The sequence below is a fragment of the Tubulanus polymorphus genome, chromosome 2, assembly GCF_964204645.1.
Source record: "Tubulanus polymorphus chromosome 2, tnTubPoly1.2, whole genome shotgun sequence".
Taxonomy (NCBI): Eukaryota; Metazoa; Nemertea; class Palaeonemertea; order Tubulaniformes; family Tubulanidae; genus Tubulanus; species Tubulanus polymorphus.
This window is the reverse complement of record NC_134026.1, coordinates 8,492,019-8,509,644: the sequence shown is the minus strand read 5'-3', so window position 1 is coordinate 8,509,644 and position 17,626 is coordinate 8,492,019. Positions and strand designations below refer to the sequence as shown.

At 39.2% G+C, this 17,626-nt stretch overlaps 1 protein-coding gene across 5 annotated transcripts in view; it reads left to right on the top strand.

Annotated features, from left to right (window-relative positions):
• Positions 1–4,397: 4,397 nt before the first annotated feature.
• The window catches only part of LOC141899575 (RNA-binding protein Musashi homolog Rbp6-like), a 112,997-nt gene continuing 99,768 nt past the window's right edge, over positions 4,398–17,626 (top strand). For all 5 annotated transcript variants that reach the window (XM_074785955.1, XM_074785956.1, XM_074785952.1 and 2 more), the window contains exons 1-5: positions 4,398–4,535; positions 4,723–4,763; positions 4,996–5,077; positions 5,490–5,580; positions 6,570–6,611. In XM_074785955.1, coding sequence (XP_074642056.1) covers positions 4,477–4,535; positions 4,723–4,763; positions 4,996–5,077; positions 5,490–5,580; positions 6,570–6,611 — 315 coding nt within the window. In that variant the 5' untranslated portion in view covers positions 4,398–4,476. The remainder of the gene's footprint in view (positions 4,536–4,722; positions 4,764–4,995; positions 5,078–5,489; positions 5,581–6,569; positions 6,612–17,626) is intronic.

Below are 17,626 nucleotides of genomic sequence, written 5' to 3'. Positions count from 1 at the left end.
TTTTATTGCAAAACTTTATTGTAAAACTTCTAAATAATTGAATTGAATTGTGTGTCCAAGTATATATCTGAACATTTTGATCCGCGCAAATCTCTCACTTCCTTCCGCTTCACCTTATGAGCATTGAAATTTTCAGAAAAATGATTTTTGTAATTTTCATTACCAATTTCAGAAATTTAAGATGAAGTTTATTCATTTTATCTTATTCTTTTTCATTTCTTATTGTTGTAATTGTATCATATCATATCATATCATATCATTGTTTACATTGGCCATTGGCCTATATACAGACAGCCTCTTAATTTTGATATCTAATGTCCTGTGTGAAAAAGGTACTTAATGCACATCTCTTAAATTGTTCTTTATCAGGGTGCTGCCATAAGAAGTCATTATAATGACTCTCGTATGTGTTGGGTTGAACGTCTAAAAGTATCGAAAAAAATATAAGGCAAAAAAGACTTTGATGAAAAACTTATGAATAATAAATTTCTAATAATAAATTTATTAACTTATAATAATAAATTTCTCAATGCTTTCTTTGTCCGTATTTTGGAGTACGCACTATTTTGCTGCCGCAATCCCTCGACAATACTTCACATTTGTATCCTTTTTTCCTCACTTCATTGCTCACGACCCGATGCGCGTAATGTAACGTATAAGGTTCAATAAAGTTTTTAAATTGAATTGAATTGGAATATGCATCGATGTCGGCATCTTATCTTCTATCCGGCCTGACATTTCAAGCTGATAATCAAGAGATGAATTTCATTGCGTCTATCTCGGTTTTATCGCTTTGACCTTTGCTCCGAGTATGTCTTAATCACTCGTGCCGCGAGAGTACAGAAACGCAATTCCGGAAGTGTTGTCTATCAAAGTGCTCAACTATAGTATATATATACTATAGTATATATATACTATAGTATATATATATACTATAGTATATATATACTATAGTATATATATATATATATATATATATATATATATATATATATATATATATATATATATATATATATATATATATATATATATATATATATATATATATATATATATATATATATATATATATATATATATATATATATATATATATATATATACATATATCAAAAGAGCAATTTCGACGTAAAGAAGTTTTTCAGCGTATCGATGCGTCGATGCGAAAGGAAAAGTTTTAAACGCCCCATCCGCTCTCATATTCTTCGCCGTTGTTTTGTTGACGCAATTTTTATGCGCGTTCACGAACCATGCTCGCAGATTCCAGCGCGATAGGGAACGGTTGTCTTTGTGTGTGTGTGTGTGTTTTCTGCTTCAAGTCGGCTAATTAGTGTATTAATTAGCGCCCGCGCATGCTGTTCGGAATGTTTCTCATCCTTCGACAAGAGCGCGATCGAGGCTCTTTTATTTCAAACACCTTTGACTGTGAAGCGAGAAAAATTGATCAAGGTGCAATAATACGTATGTACGCCTAGGCCGCGCGTCGGGGACAGGCGGAGCTTCCGTTTCGCGTTTCGGATTCGGGTAGCTATCAGGGCGCTCGCGAATTTATTAGTTTCAAAATGATCAGCCAAGCTGAATGGGTCGGGAACGGGTTGCTATATCAAGCATGAAAGTGTATCGCGCGGATGAGATGTTTTGGTCTTCTGGAACACGCCGGCAATTACGGTGCTTTGCACCAAAAGAACGTATTATTAACGCAAGCGAGGAGTTCTTCGGAACTTTTTTGCCTTGTGAACTCCGCATAGAGTGAACAACTTGAAAAGAAGGGTGTCGCCATTTTTGTCTAAAATAAAAAAAAGGGTAACATCGTTTTGGGAGCCCTAAAACATATGATGTCTTAATTATTTTTTTATATTAAGCAAATGGTAACATCCTTACAATATCCGTGTATGATGAATAAACGCGAGAAATCCCACAATAATTAAGCCAGAAAATGCAAAGTTCTTGAATAGAAATATCTGCCCTTTTTTTGTTTGATTACCCCTTAGTTTGCCTCCGTTTTAATCACTTAAGCTTAGGGCTTTGTGTTTAAATTACTTCATCTTGTAATATTACCCCTAGTTTGTCAATTACTTACTCTGTACTTTACTATTGTTTTTCTGGTCTTTGTTTTTAATTAATTTAATCTGTATTCAACTTTTAACCACTCAGTTAGTTCATTTTGTTACATTCATATCTTGTCAATCGATTCTGAATCATTATGCCTGATGATGGCTAATAGTTTTTAGCCGAAACGTCGCTCAAATATATATATATACATTTTTTCTATTCAAGAACTTTGCATTTTTGGCTTAATTATTGTGGGATTTCTCGCGGTATCATCCTTATTTATGAGCTGTTCTGTCTTCTTACATTTCGAGGACATGGAGCTTGGCTATTTGTGTTTGTATTCGGGGAAGAGCTGACCCAACGAAGGACGAATCTAACCTATGAAGAACCAGTGTATCCTCGAAATATAGCTGAGCCATCGGTACATTTTCTACACATTTGTGGAATAAACTTGGTCTCAAAAACATGGTGACTGGAATGTTCGATTTGCTACAGAGGCTACAGATTGTTGTCCATGCAAGATTTTCCGAGTCCTCTGGTCTATCTCCCCACATGATGCTTTTAAGTTGGAGCTTCCAAAACATGTCGTATACTCGTTATCGAAGCCGAATGAAATGCCATTTCATGAGACCGTTTAAATGATGAATAAATTACTGCATTCGTTTTACATTATAGATTGAATTGTATTAGATTGTATTTTACATTTACATAGAACGCTAATGAAACGTTGAATGATTGCAGAATGTAGTTCAATAGTGCAACTGTGAGTGACCCTGAATATACCGAGTAGTGAGATTGGATTATTGGCCAGAGAGATAGAGAGTAAACCCAATAAATTGATTTCACATGGAAACTCAACCATTCCATCTCAGCATTAATTAACAACGACCGCTCATACTCTCAAACTGAGAACGATCTTTCTCTAGTAATACCCATTCCATGTTTTCGGGAGAAAAAACAAGATGGCGGCTTTTCAACCTGGGTTAAGGATCTAGAGGACATGGTTAGGCCTAGCGGATGAGAGGTTAGGGTTAGAGACGTCAGAGTGTTAGGGTTTAGAGGGTCGAGAGGAATAGGATTAGGGTTAGGGTTAGCCCAGCTTCAATTTCAGTCTCACGTATAGTAATTTCCAGTATCCACCGATAGACGGCGCTTTCTGCCTTTAGCGCGCGATGGCCGTCAAAAAGTCACCCAGACCCGAGGCCTAAAGTATTCCAATTTACTCTAGCTAGGGACCGAATATATCCGATATTAGGAGGCCTTCCTTCATTGGAACAATCAGGAAATATTCTAAAAACCTCGCGCAAACCGTTACATTTCATAACCTGTAACCTTTATTGCCTTTAAAACACGTATTTACGCGTTTCAAATGTCGAATAGTTGAAATTCAACACATAAGCACACGCAAGTGCCGTTACGGGCTTTAGTGACCTCTGAAAAAGTTGAACCGTATATTCCATGGGAAAAGCTGAAAAGAATCTCTCAATGTTTATTGTGATTATTGTCTTGACACGAATGTGTTGTCTCTATGCCTGTATGGCACACAGCACGCGTTTCACTTTCGTCCTGGCCATTAAACTTTTAGACAGCATTTATTCGAAATTTGCCTAGACACAAACAGTTTGTCTTTTGTCAGAAACGCGCTAAAAGGTCTCCGTCCGTCTTCTGCCAACTTCTGACTCATAAAAACGCCGACTCATAAAAACGATTCATCGAACATATTTTCGTCCAAATCATCGAGCTTACCCGACAACTTATTCAAGTTGTGGAAACTTTGCAAGTCTAGTGTTAGCTAGTACAAAAAACAGCGTAAAAAGGCGTTTTACGTGAGTTTTTTTGTACCCCAGGCGGTAAACGCAGCTGCAACATTTTCTTCAAATACACCTGAATATACTTATTATTTTTCTTAACAACGATTTTTCTTCTGTAATGGTATCAAAGGATAATCTTTGTGGATTATTGCGTTATATGCGAGCGTTAAGGATACTTTTAAGTCCCAGACGATATCAACTCGGGGAAGCATTTTTACTGGAAAACCTTTAAATGTCAAAGCGTTCTCCGTTGAATGAATACGAAAAATATTTTACCCGTAACGCGCTCTCCAAAAAACTCGTGGCCGCTGTCTGTTTTCACGCCTTCAGCGTACTTGTTTATGGGTGGGTTGTTTTCGTTTTTACCGTCAGGTGGAGCAAATGTGTGACGTCAATGATAATATCAAATCAGTAGCCAAGCAACGCCCCAGCGCCCGCGAGCATTGGCTAGATTGGCTGTCAATCAGCTGTCGACGGCGTTCGGCTAGGAGAGAGTATGTAACCTCCCACGTAGTAGTAAATAGTAGGTAACGAACCGTCTTAGTAGTATCCACGTGTTTGGCATCTCCAGTTCTTGCGTTAGTATAGTAGCAGTAGGGATTTTAGAAGCATGAAAATGGACATTCAGAACCAACAAAGCTCCTCTCCTGGTATGGAGGAGCATCCGGGGTAAGTGTTTTTCGTCGTATATGTCGCTTTGTTGTTGAGGTTTCGATTTCGGCGCGGGAGATTTCAAGCGATATATGTGTGTGTACTTCAAAAAATCGTGCTACCATATCGATGAATACTGTCGATGATTTGATACGCGATTAGCGTTCACTTTCACGGGCATTATCGGTCGAAATTCTATTTTCAGGAAAATGTTTATAGGAGGACTTAGCTGGCAAACTACTCCAGGTAAGTTAACGTTGTACGCGTATCAATCGGAGTTTGATTATAGAATAGGGTCGTTGAATGTATCAAGAGTGGTTAACGTCAGAAATTTGGAAATGCCGATTACTCTTGAAACGTGATAAGAAAAATCGAAAAGCAATTGAAAGCTAAATATAGTGAAATCTCAGCGATATATAATTGAGCTAATCTCTAAAAATTGGATTACGTAAATTAATGGGGCACGATTCCGTTGCAGAGAGCCTCAGAGAGTATTTCAAAAAGTTCGGAGAAGTGAAGGAATGCATGGTCATGAAAGACCCAATCACTAAACGATCTAGGTGAGCTAAAATTTATTGTCGTTTTTTATTTTCCATAGCAAGATAAATTTTATAGCATTTACATGTCTTATTCACTAGTTGATATTCATATATAGTTGAAAAGTAGTGTCTAGAAAATGTAACTTTTTGAGTCTTTATATGCTAGAGGCGTTAGTCTAGTTTATAACTTTCCTCATAATGAAATTTAAAGTCTCTTTATGGCTCGGCTAGGTCCTTTAGAACCGAACTATATATTATACAGTATATTCATGTAAGATAGGCAAATGCCGGTAGATTTTATTTTGCACTCATAGTAGAAATTCAGTCTCGGAGCTGTGCGATTTGTTTCATTATCGACGGCTATGTCTTGGATGGAAAAGAAGTATAGTAGTGGTAGAATTGCATTTTAATTGATTGTATTTGGATGTTTCAGGGGCTTTGGCTTTGTAACCTTTTGCGACCCGTCATGTGTAGATAAAGTATTAAATTGTGGAAATAATGCACATATATTAGATGCCAAGAAGGTACGAAAAACTTGCTTTTTTATTTATTCCTTTCATTTTAAACTTTTCTCTCTCTTTCTTCTCTGTCTTTCCGAAGAAACTGAGTGCATCTTGTAGTAGAGGTTTTCAGTTATGTTTTGAGCACTATTAATAAACGCCACCCGTAGAATAGCCACATTGTGTAATAGCACCGTATACTTTAAGTTCGTAGTGAAAAATATTCCAGGTTTTGTGCGGTAGCCGGGCAGAGAGAAATGCCGCGCTATGAATCATTTATATTTATACAGCACCATCGTGTTTGGTTTGTAAATATCCTTTACACTGGAATCTACCTGTGTTTTGAATGGAGGGGGAATCGTTTCAAGTCTCCCCACGGAGGTGGAAATGACATGGCATTAAAACGCGCGCGCATACACCGCAAAAAGCCGTGATTGACAACATTCCGGGTGTATATAATCCGGAATACTGTTACTCGGGACTCTCATTTATGTCCCAGCTTCCACTTGGAACACATCATGGACCTCAACACTGCTTATACTCTAGCATTCATGCAAGGGGCCTTCAATAATGGCAGCATTGAACAACTACCTATCACAGCTGTTAATGTAAATTGTTTTGCTTCATCTTATGTTGGCCTACTTTGATAAAGGCATTGTATTCATTGGTGTTGCCTTTGTGCAGCTTTTGAAGAATGTTTTTGAGGATGCATGCCTGACTGCTTCTGTTCTGCATTAGGGGGTTTCTGTCTGTAAATAACCTGGCGAGTTGAAGAACTTTTGACCTCCTTTAAAATGTCTGGTTTTGCTTTATATCGGTGGCTTTTTAATTCGAGCAAGACTATGAAAACAAAACCTGAGTCCTGTCTCAAGAAAAAGCCAGCTGTTCGTCGTTGATTATTTCGATGATTTTTTCGACGCGACCAGCCCCGTTGACCCTACCATCTTTACCATCTTCGTGTCCTCCTCGTAAAGAAGTATCTTACTAATCTTTTTCATTTTCGACTTTTTCAGATCGACCCGAAAGTGGCAGTGCCGAAGAAAAACACAACGAAGGTAACGTATCTAAACGACGAGAACGATAACAGAAAAAGAAAACGCAAACTACTCTCTATTTTTTCAGCGTTATCTCGCGCGGGATTACATACGATTATTTAAAACTCGGATTACAATGCGTATTATTGAGGATTATATTAAAAATCGGATTATAAAAGCCTAAAGGACACGTCGGCAAATGCGTAGGTCAGAATTTTCTACAATTTTGTAGAAGTAGAAACCAAAAAAAAAAAAAACATATCATATACATAGATTAATTACAAGGTAACTAGTAGAATTTAGTAGAAATCGTAGTAGTCTTTCATATAGACTTAATAGTAGATTCGAAGTAGGAACTCGGGGTCGGCCTGCGGCAGTTGTAGAGAATATGATTAGGGGGGTACGTAAGGAGAGCAGGCAGTTAACATTCTTCGGGATAAATCATTTCTCTCGCCAAGTAATTGGGTCACATGCCCATTTGTCACCTTGTCTTTGTATCTGACTGAATCAATGAGTGAGTCATTCAGCCTGTCTCTCCTCTCCCGTCCGCCACCACTCTCTCCTCTCTCTCTCTCTCTCTAGGAGCTAAGAATAAATAAATTGGTTTTCACGCAGATTCTGTTCAGCAGTATCTGTTCAGCTAGATTCGTGTATATCCGTTGTCGCTTGCGATGATGCAAGCGAACAAAAACGTATTCGTTCTCGAGAAAAGTAATCTTTAAAACGGCAGTGCTTATTCGATTCCTACGGATCCAGGTTCAGTAGCATCGTAAATTCTGATTCTGCCGATTTGTATGATTTCATTCCCAAATGCACTGCACCTATCGGTATTTATTTCAAACGCGGGTCAATCTCTGTAATAGATTCTGTCGATTTGTACCATTCTCTCTAAGCGTATCATCTTTTTTCGATAGTTCCTCTCGTCTAGATTCCATTCGTTCGGATTCATCGTATTAATCACCGATCAACATTAGACGCGGCCGTTGTTTTCGCTGACTCAGTTTTTGAATTCACTATCTGTGAGTCGGCGTTTTATGTTCGTTGCTGCTATTATTTCACCTGCAAATTCGTTATGCAATTGATAGACGACTCAAAATACGACGACATCGGCAACAACGCTATTATACGATTTTCAGTCTGCGAAAATTAGGTCCCCCTGGAGTAAATGCGCCGCACTCTCTCAATCAAACAATTATCCTTAATTCCGTGTTTTGATAATTTCCATTGAAAGGGCTATAATCTCGTTAGTCGGAAAATCAACCGCCTATAGACGAGTGACCTATATGGACGGAAATCTGAATCGGGAAAGAGGTGTGTGGTACGACTAATGCTACGACATGACATGAAAAATGTAAGCCACGCAAGCCGTTGCGTTGATTTTTATTGCTGGCAAAGTTTCGAAATGTCCCGATTTAGCTCTCGGCGGCCTGTTTCTGTTTACAGCGCAGATCGGGTTTCGGTTATTTGCTTTACATCGGATTGCACCGAGCAAGCGCACACGAGTGTCCGAAATCTTCCCTTCGACGCCAACTGCTCGACAATTCTGATTCTGCTCGTTATGTACGGGGGTAATATTATATTATACTACAAATCTATATACACGTATTCGACGCGAATAATCCTATTCGTTCCATTATCTCGCGGGGGTTTTGTACTGCACCAGGGGGGTACGACAGGAAATGAATTTCTTGCCGTGCTGCGCAGAGCTCCGTCGTTCTGTTCGTTGAAATTTGCATGCATTTCTGGTAACGAGATCGCCGTGATTCAGCTGCATGGCGGGCGACGTCGAAGATCGCGATGCAGAGACCAGCTTTGGCCTGTGTTGCTGTGCGGAACGGTTATTCTATAAAGACTGCTGAATTCAGCATATCCGCGAGTACAATGCTGCAACAACCGCTGTTTCAGTGCGCGAATATAAGCATCGTAAACGCCTGCTCTGAAGCTCCTCTTCTTGTTGTAGCGGGTTGAGGAAAATCACTCTCCGTCGACATGACACAATCTGGCAGCAGGCAGCCAGCCAGCCAGTGCAGCAGTGCATTTGTAAATACAGCCTCGGCAAACACTGAGTAGTCAGTAGTTCACATCTCACGGGAATCAAATCTTTATATATAACTGGAGAGATTGTTAAGTCCACTTAGAAACAGCTGCGTATGTTGTCGGGAGGGCCCCCGTAATACAGAGGAAAACCGCTTGCTTCCGGGGAGTAATGTATTACCATGTGCTACAATAGAGCAGCAGTTGTTCAAGAATTAATATGTATTTTTCGTGCGTGTTCGGAACATTCGGTTCAATTGTGTTTTTTACCTGCTGTTCTTCATACGCGGCAGTCAACAATTCTCGAGTCGACTCGTGCGCGTATATTATGTCGCCACTTGAAGTATTTCGAAAATCGAAAGAATAAAAACTGTTTTCGTAAATGTACTTATGAGTAGCAATCGTCGAGCTGGTCGTCGTAAATCAGAATTTCTTTACTTTGACAGATCTTAAGTGGTTTCGATGGGAGGTTAACGAGAAATGTTGGCCTTCGCCGGTATTATTAGCTATATTCAAGATATCAGATAGTTATACTGATATATTGTACGTACGAGATACTATCGATGATAAGCGGCCTCAAAACGTTCTTAGTCATAAGCGCGCTCGACTGATTGATAAGTGTTCATCATTGATTTCAAGATCTCCGGCGAAATCATTCCCTAAAAGATCGAATCTCTCTGTGGAGCGATATGGCGCTGGCATATACTGCGAGATTCGAAAAATATATATATTAAAAGCTCGGGAGTTTAAATATTTAAGACTTCTTTAGAGAGAGATCGAGGATATGATATTTCGTATGAATAATAAATCTGGTAATTTCCGACGAGATTCGTAGTTTAGGTCGGCTATGTCCGGGATTTTCGAGTGTTTTTTAGAACGGTTTTGACCACAATGTTTCGATAACGATGGCCAATGCGTGATGGATGTAGAATGATAAAAGACTAATGTCATCATTTTGAGTAGGTTGTATTAGATAACGAATTGGTAATTGTGAATGGTATCTTCGATTTTTTTTCGAATCTGTATGTAGGGATTGACCCTGTTATTTACCTAATCGGTAGATTTTGTTTGATTTGATTTGGATTGATTGGGGTCCCTTACAAACCCACCACACCTGGCAGGAATGAAACGGGGTTTGATTTTGAAATCGGTAATCGAAGTACAGATATAGTTGTGTGATCGGTTGAATTTACACCATTTTGATTTTACTTGCTATGATCTAGTTTATACGTCCATGCTATGATTTTCAGATTGATCACGCTACACTGTTTCTGGTGGGAATTATACCGATATAGAACAGTTCCTTGTTCTCAGTTTTCGAAGCCCACAGCTGGGATCTTAGACCGCTCTGCGCTCTAGGTCGATTCTCCCCTAGGAATCAAGAGCTATCAAATGTATACCCCTGTACATCTGCCAAATGACAACCAGACTTCAACGGTTTGATGATGATGTTGTCTGTGTTTCGGTGCTATTTATAAATGCAGAGGTTTCCAATTTAGAGAATGCCTAGGGAGCTGAAGATTAGATATTGCCAATTTGCATCAGGGAGCCTGGGTAAACTTATTCTTATCCCTGTTTGTGGTATCTATCAAATTCTAAACATTTGTTCAGCAGATGTTACTGGTCTGTTAACGCGCTATAGGTAGGTTTGGGTTTAGGGGAATTCAATTGTTGTTCGGAATTGACCTAATGGTTAGTGAGGAAGCAAATGCGATATGAAGAAGCCTATAAGAAGTCTACACGCGCAAAAAAGAGAAGACTGTTTTAGGGCGATATAGGCTTTAGTATAGTTTTAGGACGGTATAGGCTTAGTGTGCGTCGCATCGGTTCGCATTTCATGTAATTCTTGGTTCGTTTCCGGACAATAGTACGATTTTAATGAACACAGATAGCTCTATTATCCGTAGGTAATGCCGTGATAGCATTTACGTGGATAGAAAGCCTTAGGGTTGTTAAATGCTAACCAGTGTTTAAATACACTTCTGCGCCGTATTTAAACACCTTAGCAAATCAGCTTGTGTCGCCTGATTAAAACTACCCTTATGCAACGAGAGAACTTATCGCTTTTTTTTTCAATCTTGCCGCACACGTATTTATTATTGGTCGATTTTTTTCTACGTCTTCGCCTACGGGCGTAAAGATGCCCCGAATGTCCCAAGCAATATGTGTACACGACCGACGCTACACGGCGTTCTTTTCGCGAGATCGCGAATAATTGTGATTAAATCTGCATAATAGTACGCGTATACGAGTACATGGGTTTCTGGTAACTTGACATTGAATTATTGCCGTACACTTATTCGAGGTGATGGAGACGCTTAATTTTATAGAATGGCTTATGTTGTAATTACGTCGCTAGTGCTTGTGCGGTGGATGTCGCATTTTCATTGATTTGTTGGTCGTGATGTTGTGTGCATCGTCGTCATCGTCGTGTACGCTTATAGCGCGCTCGGCTCGGGGAGCCGTCGTCGTCGTTGCTGCTGCTGCTAACTGCGTGTTTTATATGCCGATCAGGATCGCGTTCAGATAGGATTTGATAGAAAGCGCTTTCAGCTTTTCGCGAAATTCAAAGATTCCGTGGGGAGATTTTTCGATTTCGTTTCTCGAACAAGTCTGCCGCACGAGGTATTGACAAAGGCTTCTTTACACAACGCATGCTGTATGCTCACAAGCATATAGGCATTGCATTGCGTTCATGTATAAGCGAAGTATTCATTTAGCTCGGGATAGATTAATTTAACGGAATTCTTTACGAATTTTCACCATCGTGAAGTAACTAAATAGTGTCCCGCTAGGCCACTGTCCAATCAGTATTATTCGTACTAATGAATAAGAATCTTAGCCGTATGAAAATTACTGACTGTAATCAATCAAAGCAGCCAAGTACAGTAAGCTAATTCGATCGGAATTTCAACCTAATCTTGATTATTTTTACGCTCAATTTGCGAGTATGATTTCGTATATTCAGATTTATGGCTATTAATTTTTGCATTTCCGAAAAACGAATGCCGACTTGGGGTGTATGGACAGGTACTTTTTATTCGGGCGCCCGCATTCGGCGTGAAACAAACAAATATGTATTTAAGTGTATATATATATATGAAGGGGGCTATATCAACCTGTTCATACAATGACACTCTTACCGCTGGGCTCAAGCACAATAAGGAAGCATACTCGACTAACAAAACTGACAGACAGATACTTAATCATTAAACAAATAATTATATATGGTGTACTAGTACATTTGTAAGTACCACGTATGTATATTATATTCCTGTAAAAACGTAAGTGCTCAAACTTGATTTTTTTTTGCTAAGCTGCGTATAGGCGTCGAGGTTACGAGGTTGCTGATCTTTTTTTTTAGTAGCTTACAGCGTTCCAATTTCCTATAAACCCAGAAAATAGTTTAACCCATTAGCACTAAGGAATTTCACTACGTAGTATCAATTACTCGTCAGAAAATTCGAAGGAAAATCCAAGTTCATCGCGATACCGTAATAGCTCATTTGCTGTTTATTTTCATGCATTACAAGTTCGTGTTATTTTATAGTAAATAGTAAAGGCTATCATTTGATGTAAGATTAGATGAGGTGGGCCACCAAAATCAGTTCCTTATAGACCTCTGGAATTCATTCAAACTTACTAAGATTTGAAGTGAGCGCTCAGATCAGTCATGTTTATACCCCAAATACTCGAGAATTTGAAATAGGAAGATGTTGATTTCTGTACGGTATTCTAAAGACTTGGGTGTCTAGTTTATCAAAAACTTTTGGGTTCGAATCTCGCTATAACCATTTTTGTGCAGCATACGAAAAAAGTACCTGGGTGGATTCGGGCGGCTTGAGGAGTAATAGGCGGGGCAGATACGGGCCGCTTGAGTGCTAATGGGTTAATATACACAGGAAAAAACCTGTATACTTTTACTTTATAGTGTGATCATCCTATGCTCGTGTATGTGGAGATTTTTTTTGTCTGGGAATTGATAGCGGAAAACCTTGAGAGAACAAACTTTGAGAAAAAAAATTTGCCTCTACCCGTAAATAGAGAGAAAGCCGAAAACTCCTTGCTGAAAATTAGCGTTTCATACTCGAAAGCGCCGTTGGACTTTAATTGTCATCGGTCTTGAATTCGTTCGCAGCGCTCAGACCTGCGCTTAAAAGACAAGTTGACGGGGTTAAACCAGTGCACTCCACACGAGTTAGAGAGAATGAGCGAGAGAGAATCGCCAGTTCTTTATTACTTAATTGAAGAGTTTATTGCTTTCTTGCATAAAGTGATCATTCCATGGAAGAACTCACAGCTATAACCGCGCGCGTAAAATCCATAGTTAAACAATGAATTCGCGTTGTAACATTCTTTATCTGTAATTGCCCGATTCCTCATCCAGTTCATAGAGAGAGAGAGAGAGAGAAAAAGACTATAAGTAATTTAGTCGTATGTTAGGCATACTGTTATTTTAAGGGAATTTATTATGAATTAATTATTTCTAGATTAGCTATAGGCACTTCTTTCTTTGGGTTTATTATCGTTTTATGTATTTTTGGTGACACAGACTTTAGAGACGGAATGAAAGGTTATCGAGTACGGTGATTGTTGGCGTGATTGACACTTATTGGTCGTTGATTACGATGCGTTTGATCGAATATTCGCAGCTGGCTTAATTCGTCAGTAACGCATAAATATACACCATTTCTATACACCCTCGGATGTTTATGAACGCGCATTATACAGTCGATTTTTTTGTCGTAAAGAATTTGTTATTATCGAACATTTAGTGCGAGTATTTTGCCTTTCATTTTTGTTTAGTTCATTAACTAACTTTCGAATGACCCAGAAGTGAGTTGGTTGTTCTACCACGCTAGGGTTGTCTGAATGATTTTTAATTTCAGACTATCTGCTATATATCTATATATGTATTTTGCTTTTACATAGGACGTAGTTAAAAGGCATATGCCATCTAAATTGTACTTTCCACAACAACTTAACCAAAAGATACTTCCACGCAATGACCTAGGATCGGATAGATAAAAAAACTACTAATTAGCCCTAAATTAGTCGTTTATTTTAGGCTCTTTATTCAACGAATGAAAGTTCATTGCAAAAAATGTAAATGTAGTTTTACAGAAATCTCAAAAGTTGTTTTTTTGTGATAGCGCCACAGTGCTGCTGTAGTATATGTTGAAGCAGGTAATGATTCCTGGTCTCGACCAAACCTCACCCCCTGATACCCCCTGATAGGCCGGCCAATGCTGGCTGATTGAAAAAAGAATTCACTGCTTAAGTAATTTCTTGAGTTGGTGCCTGAAAGATCAATACTTCTAATTAAAATTTCAAATCCACTTATAGTATATAAAATCATATGAATCTTTTATTCGACAAATCATTTGCAAGCGAAGTATTACAGGATATTTCGTATATAGAAATTATACTCTTTCCACGTATTCTAGAAGACATTTGAAAGTCGTAAAAACGCTTACTGCGGATGATGGGCCTCTCCGGATTTGATGAGAAGTCATCACGCCCGCGCCGTTACGCGGATCCTATTTCGCTCGCTCATGCGAAGTGCTTCCCGACATATCTGTGAAATCCACTGTTCGGGACAATAAAATATGACGGGATAATTGGCAATTACTCGTGTCAATAAATCCCACTTTCATAAATATCCACCGAGTGCTTAATAGACTCGTATACGCAGTGGCAGTGATACTACCGCTCACTGTCATTAGTTACATCTCTATATTCATCGGTATTTACGTCGTTTACTGAAAATTCACGGTTTAAAATCAAATACGGTATAGCCTGGCCATGTTTCGGCCCCGGTCAAACTGGCCGGACCAGGCTATACCCAAATCATCGCCCGTGCTTTTGTACCGAATGTGTTCACAGATAGATCGTCACTGGAACCTCGTTATAACGAACTTGGATATAACAATTCATCGTATATAAAATAGCTATTGCAAATGACCCGTCAAAAGATGGGATTTATTATGATTGAATTGACAATTTTGCTTCTCGTGGGTGTTTTTTTCATCTTGAAATTGGCCCCTCTTATTTAATCGATTAGATAAATCATCACTCGCAATCGATACTAGAATTTTGTCAAAACAATGCTGTGGCAAGCGAGGTGGGTCACTTCAAAAACCAGTTAGTGTTCACGCGGATTATTCTGAATAGATTTGGCACAGGCCTGATACGATGATTTTTGTTGGGCCAAATATGGCCCCTGTAAAACGTAAACCCATTTGGCACCAGCGTAATTGGCATATTTTGTTACCAAGTATATTTACTTTAATGATTACGACGTTTATATATTTTGGGTTGTTTGCTCACTTTGGGGATAAAGGAACTTAAAGGCAGTATAAACATCTCTTGCCTGCATTGTCCATGGCTGTAATAGGCCATTATGACATCATTTTTCTCTCTTCCTTCCCTAAAAAACGGAGAAGTAGTCAAGTAGTCGGGTGATGATATTTTGATTCGGATCCATTTGTCATCGTTTTGATTTGATTCGACGATTTTTTGTCTTTCTGAATAATGAGATAAGCCTATGGCAGACGCAACGCGACTGTGTATAGAAGATAATAGATAATCCAACATTCATGAGGAATTCTAGCTCGCACCTGATCAAATATCCCGCGTAGCCTTGAGCGATGTTACGGCGAGGAAAAATTTTCAGCGATAAGCACGAATTCAATTATATTTTGATATCGCGAAATTGACGCGAAAATGCTAAATCATTAGTCCGGTCGAGACTAGCGAACTAAGATGTAGGCGAACAACTCAATTTCGGCACTCCGGCATTCGATTTTATCGAATTAAGTTTTTTGAATTGTCACGTTAAAATACGAAATGCACCGCGAACGGCATCGTCGTCGATCGGTCAAATTATCACGTGCGCGGGTAACTGGTTTGTTTCTTTCTCTCATTTTTTATAAAATAACCATTCCCGAATATGACCGGGTTTTTAACGCGACAAATGTATTTACATCGTCGTTCGTGCTAATCACGTCAGACATTAGTAGGTAAAGCGATACGAAGACATCAACGGCGTTTGCGATATTTTGAGAACAAACGCAATCCACTTTTGTACACTGGCAAATTCTCCCTCTCTCTCTATCTATCTATTTCGTCGAATAACCTATGGCCTTTTCGAAGCCATTAGTCAAAGTAGGATGTGTGCAGCAGCTTTGCGAGTGAAAAATAGCTTCACTCGCTCTTGCTTGCTCTCTCTGTTTCTCATCGTCGTCGGTAATGTTGACGGTCGGCGTCATCGATGATGTCGTCATCGATGATGTCGCTGACTCGAGCTAGCTATGAGCTGAATCCGTACTCCATCAGTAACAGGCTTCGTATTGGCAACAGCTGTCTCGATTAATTGCGTGGGGATTAATAAGAGACTCGTGAACTTTGGTATTAACGCGCGCGCAAGCGCAATTCCAGGACGCTAAATCTCAGATATCGAAATGACAGCGTTTCAGTGTTTTTTTTTTTTCTTAAAGACTATTCGACTTCCTTTATTGTCGTTGAACCGTACTTGGCGGTGATTAGCGTTGTTTAAGCCCTGGAAACGGTTAAGCCACCTGTATTACGTTTACCATAGCCGTTTTCGGATATTTTCAGCTTATTAGGCATTTGCATCTATTCTGCATTTTTATCATTAGCTGTTTTAAGGTTATTTTCATTTTTACCATTTTTTTTTAGAAAAATGAAGGCCAACGTATTTCACAATTGCATCTATTTTGCGTTTTGATCGTTAGCTGTTTTAGGGCTATTTTCATCTTATGTCATTAGAAATGTTTGCGCTGACTAATTTGGCATATGTATATATGTTTCTCATGATAGTTATTAAGACAGTAAGGGTCACTTAAATTTGATTCGATTGTGCGGCGTTGTTAAATGCGTCGCGATTTATAGTTAGAGCCTTTATAGCTGTGTAAGGTTTAGGGCTACTTATTATTGCCTTTGAAATAGCTAGACATTGAACTCTATCCGCGAGTGCATACGTACAGCGCCATGAATTCATATCCCACCTCAAGGTAACGTTTACAACAACTACAGGTCGACGGACTTTGAATATAAGGACGTAGCCCTTCAGATTGTTAGATTCGAAGTTGTGTCCACTCGCTCTGGTGCCGCGAACGCCGGTGGAGAGATATTCACGACGGTGGCCTATGCCTATGTATGTGCGGCCTATAAAACGTAGACACAATTGTCGGAAAAACCTTCGGGCGCTTTTCCGATTAATTGTCATTCGACAGACTGCATAGAGAAGGCATTAGTCCCGCTAACAACTACCTGTCCTATTTCTCGGGCTATTAAATATTTTCATTGTTTGCGGGTAGCGCCAATAAAAGCAATTTGCTCGTGACGAGAAATTTCCCCCTCGCTACGTAGTAGTATAGGCATGTCCGTGTATTTTAGGAATTTAGATATCCATTTCGTTTTCTCTTCGAAAAACGGCATCTTCGATCGCGATACGGCGAATTGTTGTCTCGGAACTGTCGCCGAAAAGATTTACTCGATCGCGTTGACGATAATGATCCGCGATGATGAAATATTAATGTTGATATGATAGTAGAAGACGGTCGAGATGTGACAATGTCGGCGATAAATTCATTCATGTTTAGCTGAAAAGATAGTCTAGCGTATGAGCGTGTGTGTGTGTGCGTGTATATGTGAGTGTTAGTGCTCGCGTTATGCTACCTATAAACCGCTGCAGTAGTTTTAACTTGGGGGGGGGGGGTTAGGGGGATTATCAATACCCCGGGAATCATATTTCGAGGCCACTTTCATCATTCCGAGCGATGATTATCATCTCGGCGCGAGTATCTTCGCGTAGAAATAAAAATAAATCGAATTTAATTGACCGCATGAACGTTTTCAATTTACGAGTAGCCGGGAGTTTAGCGTGGGTTTCTTTTTTCCAGATTATTCCATTTTCAGCACCTGTATGATGTATGTTTTTTTTCTCTTATTTACGATGTATTTTTGCTTGTATTCTA